The 22,962-nt window shown below is 61.0% G+C and overlaps 1 protein-coding gene across 2 annotated transcripts; it reads left to right on the top strand.

The window, feature by feature from the left end:
* The first annotated feature begins 3,945 nt into the window (after positions 1-3,945).
* On the top strand, positions 3,946-18,586 carry ZNF316 (zinc finger protein 316). 2 transcript variants are annotated; one of them, XM_016155214.2, is made up of 8 exons: positions 3,946-4,075; positions 5,249-5,357; positions 7,439-7,604; positions 8,015-8,346; positions 8,479-8,588; positions 9,412-9,538; positions 10,030-10,143; positions 14,467-18,586. In XM_016155214.2, exons 4-8 carry the CDS (start codon positions 8,043-8,045, stop codon positions 16,761-16,763), a joined length of 2,952 nt encoding a protein of 983 aa, XP_016010700.2. In that variant the 5' UTR covers positions 3,946-4,075; positions 5,249-5,357; positions 7,439-7,604; positions 8,015-8,042; the 3' UTR covers positions 16,764-18,586. The 2 variants fall into 2 exon arrangements, with proteins under 2 accessions (XP_016010700.2, XP_036080806.1); XM_036224913.1 differs by having other exon boundaries at positions 3,959-4,118.
* The last annotated feature ends 4,376 nt before the right edge of the window (positions 18,587-22,962 follow it).

The following is a 22,962-nucleotide window of genomic DNA, read 5'->3' as shown; positions in this document are numbered from 1 at the left end:
AAAGAGACCTCAGAATAGAACTGGACCCAATTCTGAGCATAGCAAGGGCAAGTGGGGCTTACAGCCTAGGAGCGCGGGGCGGGGGGGTCGGTGGATGGGAAACTACTAGGAGAGAAACCGCAGCCGTGGGGGATTCGGGTTAAACAGCCCCGACAGGACGGCGGGGGCGATCGGACACCCCCCGGGGGGCAGTGGGGCGAGCACTTCAGTACGAAGGTGATCAGATATCCAGGGTGGGGAGTCTGGCTAAACTGATTTGACAGGATTTTTGCTAAAAGTGGGCGGCGCGACGTCAGTCAGGGAGGCCCAGGAGTGGGGGCTTGCTTGACATGAGGCTCGGAGCAGGAGTTTGGTCAAGGAGAGACTCTGCCATCGCCCACCCATCCCTCCTCTGTCCGCGGCCCAGGCCCTGCCCCTGCCTGGTCCTTTCTGCCTCACTGCAGGGGCCTGGACTTGACCCTTTGTCCCTGTTCGGGGGACACTTCTGTCATCTCTGTCTGCAGCTTTTTCCTGCTCTCTGGAAGCCCGGGCCTCGCCTTCTCCCCAGCCTGCACTGCTGGGCGGGGGGCTGGGACAGCTGTGGGGCGGGGTGGGCTTGGGCAGGGAGGGGCTCTCTCTGCAAGGGTGATGGGCAGAGTCCTTTGCAGTGGTGTCAAGGTTCGCAGAACAGGGCGTGTTCCCAAGAGATTCGATTCCCAAAAAAAACAGCATTTCTGTCCCCTTGTGCTATGGGCTGAATGTCTGTGTCCCCCTCAAAGCCCTACGTTGAAATCCTAACCCCCACCGTCATGGTATTATTAGGAAGTGGGGCTTCTGGGGCGTGATTAGGTCCTGAGGGTGGAGACCTCAAGAATGGAATTAGTGCCCTTATAAAGGACCCCAGGGAGCTCCCTGATCCTTTCCACTGTAGAAGGCCACAGCAAGAGGTGCCAGCTGTGAGCCAGGGAGCGGTCCGCACCAGACACCGAACCCGCCTGCGCCGCGGACTTCCCGGCCTCCAGAACTGAGCCATAAAGGCCTGTTGCTTAAGCTGCCCTATGCTGTCTTCGTGACAGCAGCCTCAATGGATTGACACTTCATCATCCTGAAGCCTTGTCACTTTCCACCTGGGGCACCTTAACAGAACTTTGGACAGCTCCCTGCCACACAACTGGACCCCTGCCATCTTGGTCAATCATGACTCACCCCTGCCTGATATCTCTGGTGGCTGTCTGCTGCCATGGGCTCCACCCACTGGATGGCCCTGTCCCTGCAGGCCTGCCCCAAGCTCCCCACCTCCAGGCTTGGCTGAAATGCCGCCTGTCCCGTGAAGGCGTAGGGACTTCCTTGTCTCTGCTTCCCTCAGCCTCTGGCCCACACCTCTCAGTTGGCACCTCACAGTGAGGAGTTCCCCTCCTCTGGGCATGGAGGCCCTGAATCCCTCACTGCTGTCCCACCCCCGGCCAGCCCAGGCGGCATGGTGCGGATGCTCAAGCTAGCCTTGTGGCTGAGAGGAGCTCCTGCTCCCCCACCCGCCGCCGCCCAGCCTGCTGCCGCCAACCCCTCCCAGTGCCCTTGAGAGAGAAGAGCTGCCGGCAGGCCAGCCGCTGGTCGAGCTGAGCGGCAGTGTCCAGCTGGGGGCCTTGTTTTTCTTGTTCTTGCTGCTTCCCTCTGTCTTAGGGTGCACAGGCCCTGCATACACTGCCAGCCGCCCCTGTCCTCTCTCCTTCTGCTCGTAAGCAGCTGGGTAGAGGGTGGACCAGCCCGATGCAGGGCTGCCCTCTGTCCCCTTCTCCTGAGCTGCCTAATTTTGGCAGAGGCCTCGAGTAGGGCTGGGTCCCTTCCTTTGACGTCCCTGTGTTTCTGGTGCATCAGCTGCCCCTGGAAGAGGCAGGCGATTGGCAGAACTCGGGCATCTAATCCCAGCATGTCACGTCCAAAAACAACATCAGCCTCCCTCCCGATTCCCATGGTCCGTACCCTAGAAGACTGACCTGCTGACATTTACAATTGTTATCAAAGGGCTCTCTGTCACCGCCAGGCAGGACTGTCACTTTGAGTTCGGAAAGTCCCCCTGAGTCAATTCAGATGGCCCTAAGTGGTGTCTTCCTGTGGGTGGGGTCGGCACGGCTTTTCTGACTCTGGACTCAGGCGTTTGGTCCCACAGGCTGTCCTAGGAACGCAGTGAGCACGCAGGCCTTCTCGGTTTTGCTCTTGCCGGTCACCCCTGCTAACCAATCTCCCCCACAGCCCTGGGACCCCCATCAGCTTTCACACCTCAAAACTGTGGCCCTTCTGCCTCTGTCGAGTTCTCATGGCCTCTACGCGTGGTTCTTAGGGCCTGCTTCGCCTGGAGCTCCACGCAAAGGCTTCGACTCCCTGCCCAGTGTAAAGCTGTGAACACACACCGGGATCAAGAATTCCCACCGAGAGGGAGGAGAGGCAGGGATCGAGCTGGGAGACTTGGAGGGAACAAGGGTGTCGCTGAGGACCTACGAACCCACAGGGAGGGGTGGGCAGAGAGGGCTGGCGAACGGGACTTGGCTGGGACTGCGAGATTCAAGAAGTTGGAGCAGTGGGGCCATGAGGTGCTTTCAGAACGTCGTTACTGCAAGACCAGGGAAGGCGGGAGCCTCCCTGACTTGTGCTCTGCAGAGCATGGGCTCTGCGTGGGCAGAACTGATTTCCTCCATCTTTTTACAAGAGACCCTCAATTTTTGAGTGTTAGTTATTAATTTTAAGACTTTAAAAAAAAAATACCAGGAGCCAAACACAATCATTATGAGATTCAGCTGGAGGACAGGCAGCTGGTGCTTTGGGCTTTGGGGGGCGGGGCGCTGCAACCACCCTGAAGGACAGAGGTTCTAGAGCGGGAAGCTATTATGTCAGGCGGGTGTGAACCTGCTCTGTCTTGAGGGTCCAAGGAAACTACAGGAAATAGAAGAATGGTGCCAGTGGGAAGAGCAGAGCCACACCATTGCCTACTGGGGCTGCAGCCAAGATGAAAGGGGTCCCATCTTCTGTGGGTGCAAGAGCTCACATCAGACCCCAGCTGCATAACCGGTGTGTGTGTGTGTGTGTGTGTGTGAATTCAGACAGGTTTTGGGGAGGACCGCAGGTAGCCTGAGTCCACCGACCTCACCTTCTCACACTCCCTGTGATCACCTATTGCTTCTGCCTTCTGCTTGGAGGACCCTAGCCTTCCCACAGGTGGGCTCTACCCATCCACCTGATCAATGGCCCCTTCCCAGAGGTCCTTATCGGATTTATTCAGCTGCCCCAGCCCCCTGGCCCTGAGCAACTGTCCTCATCCCTTCTGGGTAACCTACCCCCACCCCCACCCTCCGTTGACCTAGCCTGGCACTAGAGGCCTAAAGCTGTGCTGGTGGGCTGTGGGCACCGGCCAACATCACCAGCAAGGTACAGCCACTGCCCACAACCATGTCCGGATCTGACTGCAAGCAGGCCGGAGGGACAGCTCCTCGAGTCCCTCCTCCCCTCTCCTCCCCTGTAGTGGTCATCACCTCCCTTCACTATCTTGGGGGCTTGGGGAGGGTCCTGAGGCCAGGGTGGGCCTAGCGCAGGTCTGGCACTGGGTAGGGTCCCCGAATCATGGTTGACGGATGAAGCCCGGATGGTTTGGAATGGAGGTGGGCTCGGAGCCACAGGACCTAGCACCCAGGAGCAGGGCGGGGCCCCTGGGGTCTCGAGGTCGAGGCACAGGGGAGTGGGGGTTTTGGGGGTGGGCCGGAGCCTTCACTCCTAGGACGGGGAGGGGTCGCGGGGCGGGGTCGCCGGCGCACACCAGCGCCCGGGTGCACGGCCGAGGGCGCCGTCGCACGCACGGAGCCTCCTCTCGCGCCACGCTCGCGCCACGCACGCCCCCTCCGGGAGCCGCGCTCGACCCCGCGCGACCGGAAGTGCCCCCCCGAGTGCGCGGGCGGGGCGGAGCCGGCGGCGGCACTTCCGGTGCCCACGCGCCGCCGCCGCCGCCGCCGCCGCGCAGCTCCGGGGCCGTCACTTTGTGTAGCGCGGGGCGCGCAGGCCCTGCCCGGCGCCGGCGTCCGGCGGCGGCTCGGCCGGCTCGGCGTGCGCGGTGAGTGGGCGGCGGGGCCGCCGGGAGGCGGCGCAGGCGGCAGGTGCGGCGTGGGCGCGGGCGCGGGGCGGGGGCCGGCGCCGGCCCTGCACGCCGGGCGGGAGGCCGCGGGGAGGCCGCGGCGCGCGGCGGGGCAGGCGGGGCCCGGGCCGGCGCGCGGCGGGGCCGGAGCGGCGCGCTGCCTGGGCCTTCGGTGGACGCGCCGACGCCCGGCGCGGCCCGCGACCCCCGCCTGGGCCCGCGGGATGGGGCGGGCCGCGAGCCCCCCAGGGCCGGTCCACGCGGGCCTCGCCGAGAAGGCGGGTTGGGGAGGACACGAGCGACTGCTCGGGAGGTGCTCCCCACCGTCTAGGCCGGAGGGGCGTGGGTGGGGTGGGTCGTGGGCGCCCACGGGGACACACCCATCCAGGAGGGGCTGTCACTGCCGATGGGGCCTCTGCGGGAGGCCGAGACCCGATGAGTCCCCTGGAGGAATGGAGGTGGCTTGGCCTGACGCCCCCATAAGCTTGCTTAGTGACCTTGGGGGCCTTGTCTGGGTCCACCCTCGCCTGCAAATGGAGGTCCAGATGGGCTGCTGTGCCGTGTTCTACTGCCCTGTTGCAGTAGGGGAACCCATCACTGGGGTTGGATGGGGCCGGGCTGCCCCACACGGCCGCAGAGGTGGGAGAGGGGCCGGCTTTCGGTGAAGGACCCTTGGAGTGGGGGGGTGGGGCGGGGCAGGAGGATCAGGCCCCTAGCTGCGCCTGTGTGGGGAGACTTTGGTACTTGGTTTGGTTCAGCAGTTGCTGGCAGGTCTGGGGAGCTGGCCAGCGTGGGAGGGAGTTAGGATGGCCCGTGGCTACGCCTGCACCAGGAGCAAACCCAGGAGAGGAGGGGAGTCCAGATTGGTGGACAGACAGTGAGGACCCCAGTAGTCACGGAAGGAAGGCTTCCTGGAGGAGGGGAAAGCCTGGAAGGCCTTGAATCACAGGGGCGTGGTCAGTGAGGCCCCCCAGAGGGAACGAACCCAGGCAGACGTGGAACATGTTTCTCCTCTGTCTGCTTCTCCACTTTTGTAGAGAATTTGTAACAGTTTTCCAACTTTACCAGCCTTTCTGTCCTTGGGGTCCCCCTTTCCCCGTGGGAAGCATCCTCTCACCCATAGTTCTAACTGTCTGCCGCATTGTGTCGTAGGGTGCACGGCTCCTGCAGAAATAAGGGTACGGGATGACGCGGGGTTCGTGTTGATGAGGCTGCTTACCTGACCCCCTGTGGCATCTGACCAGAAGTGGATGTGAGCAGAGTGAGTTTCTGGCGGGCCGACAGGCTGGCAGGAGAAGACCGTGCGCGGGTCTGGGGGAGCAGGCCTGGCACACACGTGGCCCGGGGTGACGGAAAGAACGTAGTGCTCAAGTTACTGAGGTTCGTTCTTTGGAACCATTCTGCCCTGGATTCTAGGTTGAGGTACACGAGGCGTTCCCCCGGCCCCATCCGCGGAGTGACTGCCAGCACCCGCGAGTGCCGGACCTTTCCTTTTTCTGGTCATCAGCGGCCGCACTTCTTGGGAGAAGGGACCTTAGGTCAAAGCCCTTTGGGGGCAGACTCTCCAGTGCTGCCGGGGTGCGCTCCAGGTGGAAGGACCCTCGACAGTGGTCAGTCTGTCGTGGAATGTGACAGCGGGGCCCAAATACTGAGTTTTAAAAATGTCGTGTGTATTGCGTTCACTATAGACTTCAGAGTCGTTTCTTCAGTAAACATTTGAGCACTTATTCTGTGTCTGGCATGGGAGGATTCAGAGATGAGCCAAGGGAACTTCCACCTTTTGGGAGCTGACTGTGCACCCTGGAGACAGGTAGTGAGCAGGCAGTTCCATAAGTGTGTAAATACGGGTGCTGCAGGGCCAAGTCCGGGGCACTGTGTGCAACGGGCCCAGGGGGCTGCTGCCCCTGGAAGGTGAGTGAGGAAGAGGGGACAAGTGCTCCGGCGGGGGGCACGTGCACAGGTCCTGAGGCGGGACGAGCGTGGGGGCCCTTCATTCCAAAGCCACGGTGTTTTCTGCTTTTGAGTGTGAGTCCCTGGATACGGCGGCCGGGCCTGTAGGAGTCAGCCCTGGGTGGTGGCCTGGCTTGGCATGGCGTCTGGGCTCGGCCTGAATTCTCAGCCTGAGACCTGGGTAAGAAGAAGCTTCCACTGAGCCTGCGGCGGGTGGCAGTGGGAAACCTGCTGAGCATTCTCACTGCTCCGAGTGGAAGGGCTGTATCCTCCCGGAGGTGGCCAGGGCGACACACGGCATATGTGTTTCTACACCTCGGGCACCTTGACACACCCAGAGAGCTGTGGAGGCCAAGGAGGTTGGCCCGGGGACAGCCTGGAGGCCAGGGTGGCCCTCTTAGGCGTAGTCCTTCCCCTGTGAACGTGAGTTCACTGATCGTGACTCTGAAATGGGCTGGAGCTAGCCCGGGGGGAGCATGAGGGTCGGGCCAGAGGCGGCTCCTGGACGCTAGTGCGCGCGGCCCCTGGCTCTGGTCTCTGGGAGGAGCTGCGTGAATGCTCTGAGCGCCCAGCTGTTACAGTATGGATTTTAAAGCAGTAGCTCAAGGCTGTGCAGAGAGTGAGTGTACGCTGCCGTTAGAACGGCGACAAGTTAGGGAATAAGCCAAGCCCCGAGCTGTCCTCGTGGCCCCGGTGACTTTGTGCCCTGTGCCTCTGTCCCGTTTTAGGGGTCCTGTGGCAGACGCCGTCCACTGGTAGAGCCAGATGAGCCGGGCTGGGCGCCGTTGCCCCTCGTGCCTGAAATTTCAGGATCCCTCTGGGGTTCGTGCTCTCATCCAGGATTCTGGGTGGCTGCATCGCAGTGGGCGTGGCTCACATCGGCACTGAACCTGTTCAGGTCTGAGATCCTGGTGGAGCCGGTGCTGGGCGATGGACCTGTTCTTCGGTTCACACTCAGGAGCCATAGAAACTGATTGGTCCGAACTGTGACTCTGTCCTGCCCTCAGGACTCCACTGGGGCTGAAGAAGGACGCACAGCTGGTGGGGAGGAGTGCTCCCCCACGACCCCCCTCATCCTCCACCCACCCAGCCCCCCGCGCGTGGATCCAAAGCCCTGGGCCCGGCTGTGTGGCTGTGGCTCTCCTGAGCGCCGGGGTTGAGCGGGCTGTGACGTTGGTGTGAGACTAGGACCCTGTAAGCTCCTGAGGCTTTGACAGTTCAGCTTTTAGGATTCCGGTCCCAGACTTGAAGAGATGTCCCAGGGCATTTCATATCACCTTTGCTAATGTGGCGGTGAACTGAATCCCCATGACCCGGTGCCCTGGGCAGGGCGAGAGGCAAGGGAGGTGCAGGAGTCATGCACGCTCAGGGCCTCCGCTCTCGCCTCTGCAGGACAGAGCTCGACCTGCCGGCTGCCCGGAGAGGCCACCGGGTGATGGAGTGACCAGGCTGGTCTTCCCTGTCGCCTCTGCCCTGTGCCCGTGTCTGCAGCCTGCCCATGCGTAGACCCCTCCTGCGACACGCCCTGCCGGCCGAGTTCCTGCGTGTCAAGGGCTGGGTGAGCACTTCCTTCTGTGTGGCGGGTGGGCTGTGCCTTGCAGGCCACACTCGGCTTTCGGTTAAACTCGGGCCACCCTCAGGCCATGTTGCCTGGACGTGATGTTTCTCGTGGTCCTGGAGGATAAATCTCTGCTTTACTCCACGGGCAGAGCAGCAGTCCCTAAAGGCTGAGACACGTGATGGGGGGTCGTGGAGCGGGGCTCTCAGGCACCTGTCTGGGTGCAGAATGTCTCCTGTGCCGCTCGCTCCAGAGCGTGGAGAGGCGCCCCCACCCCCGCCCTGCTGTGGCTTTTGCCATCACTACACACCGGGGCGGTAAAACCCGCCCCCCACACCCCCACCCGGGGCCAGTGGGAGGAGCCGGTGAGCCCCCTGGGCGGCTCAGCACTGTCGCTGGCTGTGTTGCAGGCCACGGGGAGGCCAGCGTCCAGAGAAGATGGCCGCCCTTCACACGGCTCCAGACTCCCCAGCCGTGCAGCTGGAGAGGGCGGAGGACGGGTCGGAGTGCGATCCTGACCAGGAGGAAGAGGAGGAGGAAGACGAGGGGGACGAGGCGGAGGTGGCGGACGAGGAGGCCTCGGCCGGGGCGTGGGCAGGGCCGGTGGAGCAGGTGGAGGTGGAGTTGCAGGAGGACGAGGACGTGGAGGAGGTGCTAGCGGAGGAGCTGAGTCCAGCGTGGGGGGCCGAGGAGCGCCTTGGCCGCGGCGGTGATGCCGGGCCCCTCGCTCTGCAGGAAAGCGGTAAGAGACGGGAGCCCGCGCGTGGGGAGGGGGCGCGGGAGCGCTGGGGGCTCCTGACGCGGCCTGCTGCGTGGCCAGGGCGGCGGGGCCCGATGCGGAGGGCAGCTGCCCCCAACGGGTCTTTCTCCTCAGCCCTGCAGGCCCCCCAGGGTCCGGCCGCGGCCAGGGAGGAGGACCTGGAAGAGGACGAGGACGAGGAGCTGGAGGACGACGAGGAGGATTTCCTGACGGCTGGGTCTCAGGTGGGCGGCCCTGTCGTTTGGAGCCCAGTTAACCAGGCAGGGTTTCCCCAGGGAGCTCGCCACCTGCTGGCCTTGAGACCCCCGTTGGCAGGGCAGCGGCACTGGTCCTCAGGCCAAGTCCACACTGTGACCTGGGATGTGGCCGCAGAAAGCGCCAGGCGTCCCTAGCCCTAAGGCCATGGGATGCGGTTCCACTCTACTGGGGCCAACCCCTCCCAGGTCATTAGGATGTCCTGACCGTGTCGACTGCCACCCCCTCACCTGCACTGTGCAGTCCCTTCGGAGCCCTGGGTCTGTGTCCAGGTAGGGCTGTGACCCTTACCTGGCGTGCCTGCCACTTGCCTGGGCTCTGAGTTCCTGCTGCGCTCAGTCTGGTCGGGCAGCGGTGCCCACACTCGGTCAAGTTGGTGCTGCGTGTCCACCCCGGCGTGGGCCCTCAGCTAGCTGACGTGGCTGCTGGCTCGAGCCACGCAGTGAAGTAGGAGTGGACAGGGCAGCCATGCAGCACGGCCGTGGGGCCTCGGGCCTCGTTGTCCTCTGAGTTCCGTGTGAATCCTGGCTCTGTCCCTGTGTGAGCGAGGCGTGTGCCCTCTCCGAGCCTGGGTTCCTCATCCCTGAACGGGGACAGGGTCCCTTCCTCGCAGGGCTACGGCAAGGCCCCAGTACTGTCGGACGTTTGTGGGCCTGCGGCTGACGGGCTATCAGTTGTGCCCCCGTGAGCTCCACGGTCAGTCCTGCTGGGGTAGCCTGCCGCCGCTCCCTCTGGAGGGCCCCTGCCTCCCCTGGGGCAGCTTAGAGCAGTGACCGGGGCTCCGTTTTCCAGGGGCTGGTGACCTTTGAGGACGTGGCTGTGTACTTCTCACTGGAGGAGTGGGAGAGGCTGGACGCGGCGCAGCGGGACCTCTACAAGGAAGTCATGCAGGAGAACTACGGGATCCTGGTGTCCTTGGGTAAGCAGGGGCGTTTGTCCCGAAGAGGCATTCTGGCGCGACGGCTTCCCGGGACTCAGCTGTCTGAGAGGTGGCTTCTGGAGTCCCGGGGTCTTGGAGAAGGGGGTGCTGGGAAGCAGGGGTGACCCTGCTCCTGGCAGAGAGGAGAACCCTGGGGAGTGTGTGAGCCAGGTGGACATGTTCTGGGGAGTCCAGCTCGGGCCTCTGTGCTATACGCTCCCTGGAGGCCTGAAGGGAGAGGAGTCAGGCGATGGAGGAGAGGGGCGGGCACCCGTAGGTGAAGGTGTGGAGAGGGGCCTGGCAGGAGGGCTGTGAGCGCCAGGGCGGCTCCCGGAGAGAAGGGGACGTGGGGTTTTCCACAGCGGGGTAGAGTGGGGACGCCTGGTCCTGGAAGGACGGAGAAGAGGAGAGAGGACCCAGGAGAGGACTGGGAGGGGGCGGGGCTGTGTGGTGGGAGGCGGGGCCTGCAGCTGCCTCTCGTTCTCCCCCAGGATACCCAATCCCCAAGCCGGATCTGATCTTTCGGCTGGAGCAAGGAGAGGAGCCGTGGGTCCCAGATAGTCCCCGTCCTGAGGAGGGAGACATCGTCACTGGCGTCTACACAGGTGAGCCTGAGACGGAGCTGTGGGGTTTCTGCCCACAGGTCCTCGGAGCTCTGCCAGCCTTTGGCCTCTGCTGCAGCCCGGTGCTGGCGGCATGTGCTGTGGGGTGGGCTTCGTGGAGACCGGGGCGCTGCCATGGGCCAGCCTCGGCTTGACGGGCTGGCTCCTCTTAGTCCCAGTCCATGGAGGCCGAAAGGCTGGGACGTCTTTAGAGAACCTAGAGGCTCCTCTTAGGAGCCTTTAGAAATGGTCCCCTGTCCTCACTGTGGAGCCTCTGCGTGCGTTCGGTGGTGAGGGCGCAGAGGGGCTGGGACAGGTGCCGAGCGGGCTTTCAGGCCTGGTGTGCTCCAGCCGGTCCTCTGGCTTCTCCACCCAGAAAGTCCAGGCGTGAGCTGAACTTTCCAGAACATGTCCACTGGGCTCACACACTCCCCAGGGTTCACCTCTCTGGCCATCTTTGAGTCGAGGGGTCCCCCCCGCCCCGCCTTCCCTCCTGTCCCGGGAGGGCCTGGGTGGGCAGCTCTGGGCCCTCTGGAGAGATTTTGGAGAAATGCTTGCAGGAAGCACTCAGGGCCGGGTGGCAGGTGTCTTCGGAGACCTGGGACCTGGCTCTGTTCCTCTCTCTCTCTGAGCCCCACTTTACTTGTCTGGAGAATAAAGAATGTGAACTAAACCTGTAGTTTCTACCCTGAGTATGTCGGCCTGTTGTTCTGTGGCGATGCCTCGTGGAGGCCTGTGAGTTGCTCTTGGTGTTTCAGGAAGTCCAGTGGGCGTCCTCATACAGTGGGAGCATTTGGCTCCGGGCTGGAGTGACATCAGCCTGGTGGGGGCACTGGATAGACTCGGAGCAGCTGACAGATGTGTGTGACAATAAAAATACAGAAAAACGCAGATGATGCTGTGCCCACAAGTGTCCTGTGCGCCTCAGTGTTTTCCCGCATGCTCGGTATCCCCCTGACGACCGCGGGGAACAGCAGGGCAGGGACTTACTCACCTCGCCCATGAGGAAACCGACCTAAAGCAGCGATTACGTGACTCGCCCTTGGTGGGCCCAGCCTCGGGCCTCACTTTCCACTGTGTTGCAGGGCGGCTTTTCTGCTGGGGTGCCCACATCCTCTGGGGCCCTCTTGGAATCTTTCCTGGGCTTCCGAATCGCGAGGGCTCTGGCTGGCGAGAAATGTCGCTGCTTCCTCCATGATGAGGCTGGGATGTTGGTGACATGTGTCCTGTTAATGAGTGTATCTCAGAAAAGCCCCCTGGAGGTGACGGGGCTGGCTTGGCCAGTCTCTTGTCACAGGGTCTAGATGTGCCCCGTTCTCCATTGTTCTCGTAGGGGCCTAGAGCAGAGCCCTGGTGTTCTGTGTGAACCTGTGTGGGCGCTGGCTAGCTGGGCCTGTCACTGTGCCAAGGCTGGTGGACCTGGAATGCTCCCCCACTCCTCATCCTCAGCCCCAACCATCTGCAGCGCCCGAGGATAGTCTTAGATGTGTCACCTGTCTGCTGGGATCACACCGCAGCAAAGGCTAGGGTCACGCAGCAGAGCAAGTCCATCCAGGGTCCTCCTTAATTGCAGCCTGTTCGCTAAACAGCCTCCCTGCCCTACCCCCCACCCCCGCACGCTCTCTCCTCACCTCTGCCGACCCTGCCCCTTCCCTGCCGCCCTCTCACCTCACCTTCTCACCTTCTCACCTTCTCACCTTCTCACCGGGTTCAGAGGACAGGTTCCTTTCTCCTTTGCAGATGGCCCTTGTAGTTACCTGGCAGGTCCCTGCCCCAGGCTGAACCCTGTTTCCTGCCCAGTCTACATCTTCACTGGAGCAGGGGCATGGCTGCAGGAGTGTGCCCCGAGTCCCCCTCCCAGCAGCTCAGGGACACAGGTGTGCCAGTTGTGCAGCCGCAGGGCCCTTTTATTAGTGCCCAGGTAGGGCGCTTTCTGGAGGTGTCTTGGGGCTCTGCCGACAGGGCCCTTTTGGCCCCTGGGATTGTCATGAGGCCTCAGAGCACTGGGCCTGGCCTAGCTGGTCACCCAGGGTCATTCCTTAGCGGCAGATGTCTCAGGGCGATGAAGCGTCTGTCTCACTCCCCAGGGTCCACCTCTCTGTCTTGTGGATTCTGGAAGCAGCAACTGTAGTTGACGCTCTGGGCCACTGTTGGAACCCCCTCCCCGCCCCCCGCCCCTCATCCTCTCCGCCCTGGCTCAGGTCTCACAGGTTGACATGAGGAACCCGAATGGGCTCCAGAACAGGTTTGGGTCTGAGTGGCAGCCAGCTCCTGTGGACTCTGTTCCCACTGCCGCCTGGAGTAACCGTTACACTGGAAGTCCCCTCTGCAGGGGCCAGACCTCCTGACCCTGGGTCACTCCGATGGCAGACGGCTAGAGACAGAGCCTGGCCTCAGGGCAAGCTAGTCTCCCTCTAGGTCCCCTCCAGTGACCCCACTGCCTCGCAGTCTCGTCTCTGGGTGCGGCCGGCTCCAGCGGCCCCGGGGCTGGAGGCCCCGCTCCCCCTCACTCGGTGTCAGTGGGGCCTCTGCCACTGCCACTGCTGTGCATTTAGTCGTTGTCATCCTTGGACAAGTGGCCGTGCCAGCTCCAGAGCTAGTGATGAGGTCCACGGAGGCCCCTCCCAGGACTGGCCCCCTCTGCAGAGCCCACCGTTGCTTGGGGGGCGGGGACGGGGGCAGGAAGGGCCGGCCTCTCCAAGCCGGCGGCTTTCTGCTGCTCCAGAGCCCAAGGAGGAGGTGGTGTGGGGGAGCCGCTGGGCGCAGCCCGCCCTCCCGGCCCTGAGGAGCTGAGCTGGCCTGTCGGCGGCCTCTCATTTGGCCTCAGTGTCTCCTTCTCATCCAACAAGTGCTCACTGAACCTAGGCTGGACCGGGGTGCACCCCCCCCCCCACCCACTAAGACATCACACTTATTCCTCAGCTTGAATCTCCTGCCGTACAGAGTTTCTGATTAAAACCGCTCAAGACCCTCCCCAGAGTCTAGGTGTAAAATCCGTCTTGAGACCCCCTGAAAGAGTTCCCAGCGCACCTGAGCAGCGGCCCCCGCTGCCTGTCCCCGCCATCCTCTCCCTGCCCCTTAGGGGCGCTCCAGCCTTCACAGTGAGGAGGAGCTGGGCCTTTTCTGTGCTGTTTGGGGGCACATGTCACTCACTCATGGCCATGGGTGGCATTTGGAGGTACACTCAGCTTAATAACAGGAAACTTTTAGTTCAAGGTTATTTTTACTGTAATAGTATAATATTACTAACTATAGAAAACTTAAAAATTGTTGCAAAGGATGAAAAAATAAAAACCCATTTTGCGCCGTCCCGTCACGGGAAACACACGTTTCTCACAGCCGACGTCTGCAGCTCTGTCTGGCTTCATTTCACTCAGCACTGTGCTGTGTTCCCCAGGTGCCTGCGTCACCGTATATGTAGAATGGCACGGGGAACACAGGACGTGGGCTGAGCCGGGGCGGGCAGGCTCACCCACCCTTCCCTCCGGGTCAGGACTCAGTGATCCAGACTCACCCACTAGGCTGACACTGGCCTCAGCCTGGACGGTGGACATGGGTGGGGTGGGTGCAGGGATTCCTGTGCCCTCGTGGGGACCCGAACTTTCTAGATGCTGGGATCCCGAGGGTGGGCTGCAGCACGTGGCACAGAGTGTCCGTGAGAAAGCATGCAGGCGCCTTGGAACACCGGGGGCCCAGACGGCCAGGCGGTTCCCCCCAATGCAGCTCAGGCCTTGCCCCATAAGGACTAGTCCTCTCCCTGGGTACCATGATGGCAGGCACGCCAGCACTCCCTTATAAACCCGGAAACCCTACAGACTTGACCCCCACATCCGTGCTCTGCACTGGAGGGGGAGGTTGCGTGTGGCTTGGTAGAGGAGGGATAGCAGGAACTTGGGGGTCCTTGTCCTTTGTGACGAGAAGTGGCTTGCAGCTCATGCACAGTATGAGCCAACTTGGGACCGCTACCCAATGCACAGCCACTCAAGAAGCCAAGCCCTTGTCGGCTTCGCTAGCAGGGCAGTGCCCACAGTTGCTGGAGCCTCGGGGTGAGTGCAGAGAGCTCCAGGCCTTGGCCCAGGGCAGCCTTTCTGGGTCTGCCCCAAGGCGGCAGTGAAAGACCCCTCCCCACCCCCACTGCTGGGCAACCTGAGGCTAGTGGGAAAGAACCCTGAGAAGGAGGGGTGCTGAGCGAAGCCTAGGGGCTCATAAGGCCAGGTACTCCGCAGCCAGGGCCGCGGAGGCCCCGATTCCCCAGAGCGGGAGCCTGCCAGGGGCCCCTGTCACCGCCGCTTCTCATCTCTGCTGGCCTTCCCTTACCGCTTCCAGGGGCCTGGTTCTGGACGGATGACATAGAGGACCATGAGGAGGAAGACGACGAGGACTTCCTGGCGGAGGTAGCTGAGGAGGAGAACGAGCCCCCCGGGCTGTGGTCGGCGGCCTACGGTGTGGGGGACGTGCCCGGGACGTGGGGCCCCGACGACTCAGATTCGGCCCAGACTCCGGAGGGCTGGGGGCCTGACCCAGGTGGCCTCGGCGCCCTGGCCGAGGGCTCGGAAGTGAAGCCCTTCCTGGGCGACCGGGAGCCAGTCGCGAACCTGCTGGCGCCATGGGCGTTCCCTGCCGAGGTGGCTGTCCCTACCGGGCGGCCGGAAACCACATGCGATGTGTGCGGCAAGGTGTTCCCGCATCGGTCCCGGCTGGCCAAGCACCAGCGCTACCACGCGGCCGTCAAGCCCTTCGGCTGCGACGAGTGCGGCAAGGGCTTCGTGTACCGCTCGCACCTGGCCATCCACCAGCGCACGCACACCGGCGAGAAGCCCTTCCCGTGTCCGGACTGCGGCAAGCGCTTCGTCTACAAGTCGCACCTGGTCACGCACCGGCGCATCCACACTGGCGAGCGGCCCTACCGCTGCGCCTTCTGCGGCGCGGGCTTTGGACGGCGCTCCTACCTGGTCACGCACCAGCGCACGCACACGGGCGAGCGGCCCTACCCGTGCCCGCACTGCGGCCGCAGCTTCAGCCAGAGCTCGGCGCTCGCTCGGCACCAGGCCGTGCACACGGCCGACCGGCCGCACTGCTGCCCTGACTGCGGCCAGGCCTTCCGCCTGCGCGCCGACTTCCAGCGCCACCGGCGCGGGGGCGGCTGCTCCGAGCCCGGCGGCGAGGGCCCTTTGCGGGAGCCCTGCGAGAGCGTGCCCGCGGCGGGGCCCGAGGAGGCCGAGACGGGGCCTGAGGGCCCTGAGACCGGCGAGGCCGAGGCGCAAGAGGAGGGCGCGGCGGCAGCGGAGGCGCCCACCCCCCGGAGCAAGGAGGACTCCGAGCGCGACCGGCGGTTCCTTGCGCTGGGCAACGGCCTGGGAGACGGCGAAGGCCCTTCCTCGCACCCGCTCGGCTTCCACTTTCCCGTGCACCCCAAGTCCTGGCTCCACCCAGACGGCTTCCCGATCCTGGGCCTCGCGGACTTCGGGGAGCGGCTGCCGCCCGACAGACGCCCCCTGCCCGGGCCCCTGGGGGGCCGGCTCTCCCTGGTGGAGGGCGCAGGGATGGCCTGCGACCCCTTCGGCAGCGGGGCCGGGCCCGGGGGCGGCGGCGGCGGGCTGCGCGCGTTCGGGCCGGCCGTCGGGGGGCTGCTGGCCGAGCCGGCGCCCGCGGCGCTGGCGGAGGAGGAGAGCCCGTGGATCTGCTCCGACTGCGGCAAGACGTTCGGGCGGCGCGCGGCGCTGGCCAAGCACCAGCGCTACCACGCGGGCGAGCGGCCGCACCGCTGCGCCGACTGCGGCAAGAGCTTCGTGTACGGCTCACACCTGGCGCGCCACCGGCGCACGCACACGGGCGAGCGGCCCTTCCCCTGCCCCGAGTGCGGCGCGCGCTTCGCCCGCGGCTCGCACCTGGCGGCGCACGTGCGGGGCCACACCGGCGAGAAGCCCTTCGTGTGCGGCGTGTGCGGCGCGGGCTTCAGCCGGCGCGCGCACCTGACGGCGCACGGGCGCGCGCACACGGGCGAGCGGCCCTACGCGTGCGGCGAGTGCGGCCGCCGCTTCGGGCAGAGCGCGGCGCTGACGCGGCACCAGTGGGCGCACGCCGAGGAGAAGCCGCACCGCTGCCCCGACTGCGGCAAGGGCTTCGGCCACAGCTCGGACTTCAAGCGGCACCGGCGCACGCACACGGGCGAGAAGCCCTTCCGCTGCTCCGACTGCGGCCGCGGCTTCGCGCAGCGCTCCAACCTGGCCAAGCACCGGCGCGGCCACACGGGCGAGCGGCCCTTCCCGTGCCCCGAGTGCGGCAAGCGCTTCTCGCAGCGCTCGGTGCTCGTCACGCACCAGCGCACGCACACGGGCGAGCGGCCCTACGCCTGCGCCAACTGCGGCCGGCGCTTCTCGCAGAGCTCGCACCTGCTCACGCACATGAAGACGCACCGCAGCGCGGCCGGCGCGCCCGGCTCCGCCGCCGCGGCCCCCGCGCCCAAGCCCGAGGCGCCCGCCAAGGGGCCGCCGAGCACGGGCGCCGGGCCGGGGGAGCGCGGCAGCACTCTGCTGGAGTTCGCGGGGGGGACGAGCTTTGGCTCCGAGGCCACGGCCGCCTTTGCGGGTCCCTCGGGTGCCTACGAGGGGGGCGTCCTGTGAAGCCCAAGGCCGACGGAGGCGCAGCCCGCTAGGCCGCCGGCCCCTCTACCGGGCGGCTCGGGCGCCGGCCGCTGGCTGTTCGCCCCCCTGGCCTCGCGGGGCTGAGGGTCCCAGTCCTGGTGCGGTGCCTTCCCTCAGCCCTGGTGTCCGGCTTCCCCCCCGCGCCGGCCCCGGAGGCGGCCGCCCGCTCATCCGGCCGTGCGGGGGGCGCACGGGGAGAGGAGGGCCGCGCGGAGGAAGCCGGGGCCAGGCGGCCACCTCGGCTAAACTTGCAACACCCCTGGGTCGGTGCTGTGAAGCCAAGCGGGGGGGATGGCGGGCGATATAATTTATTTTACTCAGATTCTGACCTGGGTGGCCTGCGGGACCGGTGGCCGGTTTGTCTGTAGCCGGGATCGACAGCGAGTGGGGGAGGGTGGGGTGGCGGAGGGCCAAGGCTCGGCTGCTGCGGTGGGTTTGCAGGCGACTTCCCCATCCCTCAGTGGGAGACCGAGGGACCTTCTGGTCGTTAGCGAACGTCTGGGGAGTTTTAAGGGCTGCGCGGGGAAGCAGGGAAGCCTTGTAGGTTTCCTGGGGACGGTCTTCCTTCCCAGCTGGGGGGACGAGATGCGGCTGGGACAGCTTTGATTCTGACTTGACCGAGGGTATTTATTTCCATCTCTCGTATGGCCTGACGATCGGGGTGGAGGAGCAATCGCCACAAACCAAACCTCTCGTCCTGGCGTGGGGGCAGTTGGGTCGCAGGTGTTCGTGGTCCTGAGGGAATTTGAAGCCTTATTCTCGGGAGTCACCTACTCTCCTCAGCCCACTTCAGCACCGAGATGGGCCAGGTGCTTGTCAGGCGGGGCGGTGTCAGTCTCGGCCTTCCCTTTAAGTCCTTCTGTACTCACCTCCGCGCTGGAGGTGGCACGCTCAGAGATCCTTGGGGGCCCTGGGCCCCAGCCTTCAACCCCCTGGGCTGCCACCTCTCCTGGAGCAGGTGGACACACGAGGCCCCACCCTTCTGAGCCCCGACGCTCACTTAGATTTAATAACCCGGTGTAAAGTGACCAAGGTTGGTGGCAGGGTCATTTCTCACATCCCCTAGGCAGGGCCCTATGACATCTGCAGGTCCCTTTCTTTGACCGCTTCTGTCATTCTACGCTAGAGGCAGGCAGCGTTTCTGTTTGGATTCCCACTTCCCGGGGCAGGCGGTCTGCACACTGGCGGCCCGCTCTGTGGGTGAGGTCCTGAACCCGTGGCTCAGTGACAAACCGAACACCCAACTATGCGAGGCCTGCACGGGGCCAGTGTCCCACCCTCCGGGCTGGGCCCCGGGGCAGGCAGCCGAGGCATGGCTCACGTGAGGCCTTCCGGGTGTCAACGCCTCTGGCCAGCGTGAGTGGGGCCAGGAAACATTCTGAAGCGACTGCATTCCCTTTTAGACCTAGTTCCTTCCGTTTTAGTGTAGACGTGGCCTTGGGGCCTGAGAGCCAGCAGCCAGGCTGCTAGGGGCTGGGGGGAGGATGCGCGGTAGTCGGTGGGTGGGGCGAGGGCCTGGATGGTGGTGGCGAGAAGTCGCCTGGCTGGGTGAGGGGGTGGGGTGGGGCGCTGAGGAGGACTGGGGGCCTCGTCCTGGTCTCCCCTCCCTGTGGGACTGGAGCCTCAGGAAGGGCCAAGGGTAAGGCGGGCTGGCCCCCTGTGGCCGGGGTCCGGGTCTGCGCCGCCCCTCCTGGCACACCCCTCCGCGCGTACCTTCGGCGCCCCTGCGGGGCCCAGCTGCTTCCGCCCTGCCCCAGCTGTCGGCAGGAGGACCTAGCTTTAATAAAGACTGGAGAACTGCGCTTTCTGCCTGGAGTCCGTGTTGTTGCTGCTCCTTGGTGCCCTCGGTGAGGCACCGTGGGGCCTCAGGCCCGTTTCAGTCAAACATTTTTAGATGCTTCTCTTAGGAAATCAGAATCCGTCTGTGAGGAGTCAGCCGGAGATGAGCTTTGACCCCGCTGCTGTGGAGACCCCAGCAGCCCCCACCCCCACCCCACACCCTCGGCCATGTACTGTGATACACGTGTCGTGACATTATTGTGTTTAGCACTGTTTTGGCCAGCCTGCCCATGGTCCCCGTCCCGGTGGTCCAGGACCATGTCTAAGTCCCAGACCCCTCCTCAGGTGCCCCAGCACCATGTGGGTTTATCCAGGCTCGTCTGCTCTGTGCCAGGGCAAAGCATACCTCCCCAGGGGTATTGACCTCTCTCCACGTGGTGTCCCCATGACCAGACCAGATGATCCCATTCTTTCCCCGTGGATTTAAAAATTATGAACTGTGGAGTAAACTGTTTTCAAATGTGGTTTGGAGGCATCGGAACAGAACCCAATATTTCAGATTAAAAATAAAAGGCTTTGAGTGTTTGAGTGGCAGATGGATGCTAAGACCTAGTTTAAAAGAATGGCCTTGAGGATCTTAAAGTCTATTCAGAAACACTGAATTATTCTCTTAGATCTTATAATTGTGCAGCCAATTTTTTTTTTTGGTGGGGGGGATTACCCAAGTCCTGATGGTCATAGTTAAGGAGACAGCTTTCCTGGTTTTGAAAGGACTTCTGGATTTCCGGAGTCCTGACTCATTCTACAAATGTCAGTTTAGCATCTGTCATTGCCAAGGAGGAATGGAAGCCCCCAGTGACCCGTGAGCTGAGACCCACGCCAGGTGGTACTTCAGGAGTCACGAGGCCCCGATCACCCCTCTCGCTTCCACCTGCGTTTGTTAATTTCCCATTTCTCTATTGCTGGCGTTTCCCCAACATTCCCTTCTCCTGACTTAGTCTTTTCAAACATTTTCTTCTCTTTTTTCCCTTTAATCGGCTACATATGGAATAAAGTATTTTGAAATTTCTGATTATATTTATTGAATAAAGCTTTATGATCCTTGTTCATTATTTAATATTTTTTTCCTGATAATAAAACACACGCTAGTTGTAAGAATCCCAACAGTTCAAAAACGTGTTAAGTACACCTCTCATCTCAAGAGTCATACCACCAACAGCCATGGGGCACCGAGCTTGCTGCAGGAAGCGTGAGAGCACATTTCTTCTATGTACCTGGAAATGTTTTAAAAATAGGGACATACCTAACATTCCCCTGCAACACACTTTTTTCATTTAAAAATATGACATTCTTCCTTACCTGACAAACTACCCCACTCATTTTACCTGCTCCATCGGAGCATTTCATTCTACACGTGCGCTATAATTTATGTGGGTATTTGGTTGTTCCCAGCTTCTCACTGTTATGCAATGTAGATTCTCATCCATATACTTTGTGTAGTTACATGGACTTTTAATACGTCTGTTTATATAAGACAAAGTCCTGGAAATGATGTCGCTAGGTCAAAGGGCATGCATATTTAAGTGTTTGGATGTAACCACATCGCCACTAAGAAAGGTTGACTCCGGTCCAACAGCACATTCTCCCAGCACAGTGGGAAGGTGTCGGTGTGGTTCACGGCCTCTTCGACATGGGCGTCAACAATCGTTTTAATCTTTGTTTTGTTCTCCATCTTACTAAAAGGTGAATGGCTTGCTTTTCTCCATTTCTTTTTAATATATAGATAGATTACAGTATTTAGGTATCTCATGGCCTTGGCTAAAGTATTTCTGTGGCTGCGGCTATAAAATATTCCTGCCCAGTCCATGTTAATTGTTTCCTTACTTTCTGGTAATGACCAGATGTCCCAAGCTTACCCTGAAAATTTCCTACTCTAAACCTCTAATCAGCCAATTCTCCAAGGAGCCCTGATTCCTTTAGGGGAAAATGATATTTAGAGACCACAATTTGGGCGCTGGGTGCTCAAAGCTATTGGGCTGATGTTTCCCTAGGGAAAAACTAATTTTCCATCTAGAATTCTATATCCAACCAAGCTATTTTTCTAGTTATGAAGACAAATAATGATATTTTTAGAATTCAAGAATTCAGAAAATTTACCATCCATTAACTAATTCTTAGCAGACGTGTCAGAAAGTGAAAAATTCGACCAGGAAAGAGGAATATTTGGAATGTAGAAAATAATGGAACCAGTCCAGGAGGACAGCTATACAATCAGTCTGACTTGAGCGATAGGATGGGAAGCTTCAGGAGTTAGGTCTCTGTGAAACAGGGGACACTGGAAGAGTAGAAATTATGACGGAGAGGTCGGTCACGGAAGAGCAAAGCTGTGGTAAAAGGCAGGTCAGAAGGTAAAAACTGGCTTCAGCTTAGAATAGCGAATGCGGGGCATCTCGGGGCCATTACGTGAACCATCTTCAGGGACAAACTGCATCATGGAGGAATGAGGGTCTCGTTCCTGCCTTGAGACAATAAATGTTGATGCCCTTCCCATGTCTGGCTGCCAATTCGGCCACCCTGAGAAACCGTGAAGGTTTCGTTCTGTAATTATTTTTTAGCTTTGAAGTTATGTCTTCGTTTTTCCCCTCTGACCATCCTGAACATACTGATTTAAGTTCCTGCCACATTGTTCCATAAACGTAACTTCTACCTGGAGTGAATCCATGCTTCGCTTGGTGAATGTGTTGATTGTTTCTCTTGGAGTCAGATTCCTTCATGGTTTGGAAAGCTCCCCTGCAGGCAGGCTCGTGTCGAGTAGGAGTGTTGTTTTGTTGTTGTTGTGTTGGCTTCATTCTCTCTCCCCCATACAGCAGTCCAGAAGTTGGTTCCCAAGAGACATGATAATAGTGCTCTGAGATGCTGCTACCCGATGCCACCAGGCATGCTGCAGACCCAGGGAAGGAGGCGGCATGCGTCTGGGCTGGACTCCTGCTCAGGAAAGTGGCTCTCAGTCCCCACCACCCACCTCCCTGGGTCCTCAGCTCCCTGTACTTCACAGTCCCCAGCAGCAGGTGGGCGACCGTGGTCCCAGGGAGCTTGCCTTTGGTTCTTTCTCACCAGGATCCCCTGAAGTGTCTTTTCTGCCCAGAGCTGAGCTCCCAGTCTCCACCCTGCTCACTGCCAGTCCTGGAGCCCATGAGGCCTTTGCTCCTAACCACTCCCATTTTTTCTGTTCATTTTTTGGTCCATTGAGATGTTTGCCTTGCTCTTTGAGCCTGAATCTGTCTTAATTCTCTGTTTACGAATGTCTTTTATTACTTTGTGATTGAAGCGCGGGATACGCTGAAGGCAAGCTTGCTGTACTATCTCACCCGGATGTCATTTTTATTAATTTCTCTTTATCCATTTAACCCTCCCTAGTTATTCATTCTATATCCACCCTCCCCTTCCATTTCTCAGCAGACTCTCTATATTGCTGGGGGTGCTGATGTGTTTCAACTACAGTCTCCAGCCTCCTTTGTAGATAGAAGTTGCTATTTGCTGTAAGGAAAAGACCATTTTGTGGCGTTTCCAGGAAAGCTCTTTATAAGGGCCTGATTCGCCTAGGAGGTATGCCTTTTTGCCCTACGACTCTTTTTTTTTCATATGCCTAACTGCAGACATGATGGTTAGAGGTTAGTTGCCTTCTTGGGACAATGAAGTAACTTCAAGGATGGAAGCCACATGCTGAGAATGGCCAAGCAGAAAAACATCAAGAGTCTGGGGTCTCTGTGAGCAAGATCCAAGGTCGTCTAGGTAATAAGGACATAGCCAAGGTCTTGTCCACTAACTTACCAGTTAGGATGACCAACTGGCCACTTCTACTTCTAGACTCCTGCTGCTGCTGCCAGGAGTAATTTATCAACTGATGTTCTGTACTTGCATCCTTCTCTTAAGACTCAGAGGCCCAGGTGAAAGCCTCTGATTGGCTGATCTTGGGTCAGGGGCACCTTCCCCAGAGGGTAGAGAATACGTGGCCCCTTTGGCATCTATAGTGGGACATGGGCACTGCCTCCCACAAAGATCCACAATGAGGAAGTCCTCCCTGGAGAGTCAAAAACCATGAGTAACATCCACTGTACCCCTATAGTAACTGATAAATCTTGGAAGTTTTAGCCTGGAATCCCTCCCTTGACCAGGTGAGCCGTGGCTCTTTCCCATTCACTACCAGGCGAATCAGGAAGAGAACACTTTTTGCAAGCCGGACATTGAATGGCTTGCAAAAAAACCCAGTGTATCTGTGACTACTTGCCAGCACAATGCTCAAGATGCACTGTCTTTTCCTCCATCTACCAGCTACCACCCAAGTGCACCTAATGGGCAGAGTGTAACAACGGGAGTTCAGAATCCTGGTAGGCAGAGG

The sequence above is a fragment of the Rousettus aegyptiacus genome, unplaced genomic scaffold (genome assembly GCF_014176215.1).
Source record: "Rousettus aegyptiacus isolate mRouAeg1 unplaced genomic scaffold, mRouAeg1.p scaffold_m13_p_7, whole genome shotgun sequence".
NCBI classification, from domain to species: Eukaryota; Metazoa; Chordata; class Mammalia; order Chiroptera; family Pteropodidae; genus Rousettus; species Rousettus aegyptiacus.
This window is presented reverse-complemented; position numbering and strand designations above follow the sequence as displayed.

Coding starts and splice junctions, on each gene's coding strand:
- ZNF316 (XM_016155214.2), top strand. CDS start 8,043: ATGGCCGCCCTTCACACGGCTCCAGACTCCCCAGCCGTGCAGCTGGAG. Junction 8,589..9,411: donor TCCTGACGGCTGGGTCTCAG/GTGGGCGGCCCT, acceptor TCCGTTTTCCAG/GGGCTGGTGACCTTTGAGGA. Junction 9,539..10,029: donor CGGGATCCTGGTGTCCTTGG/GTAAGCAGGGGC, acceptor GTTCTCCCCCAG/GATACCCAATCCCCAAGCCG.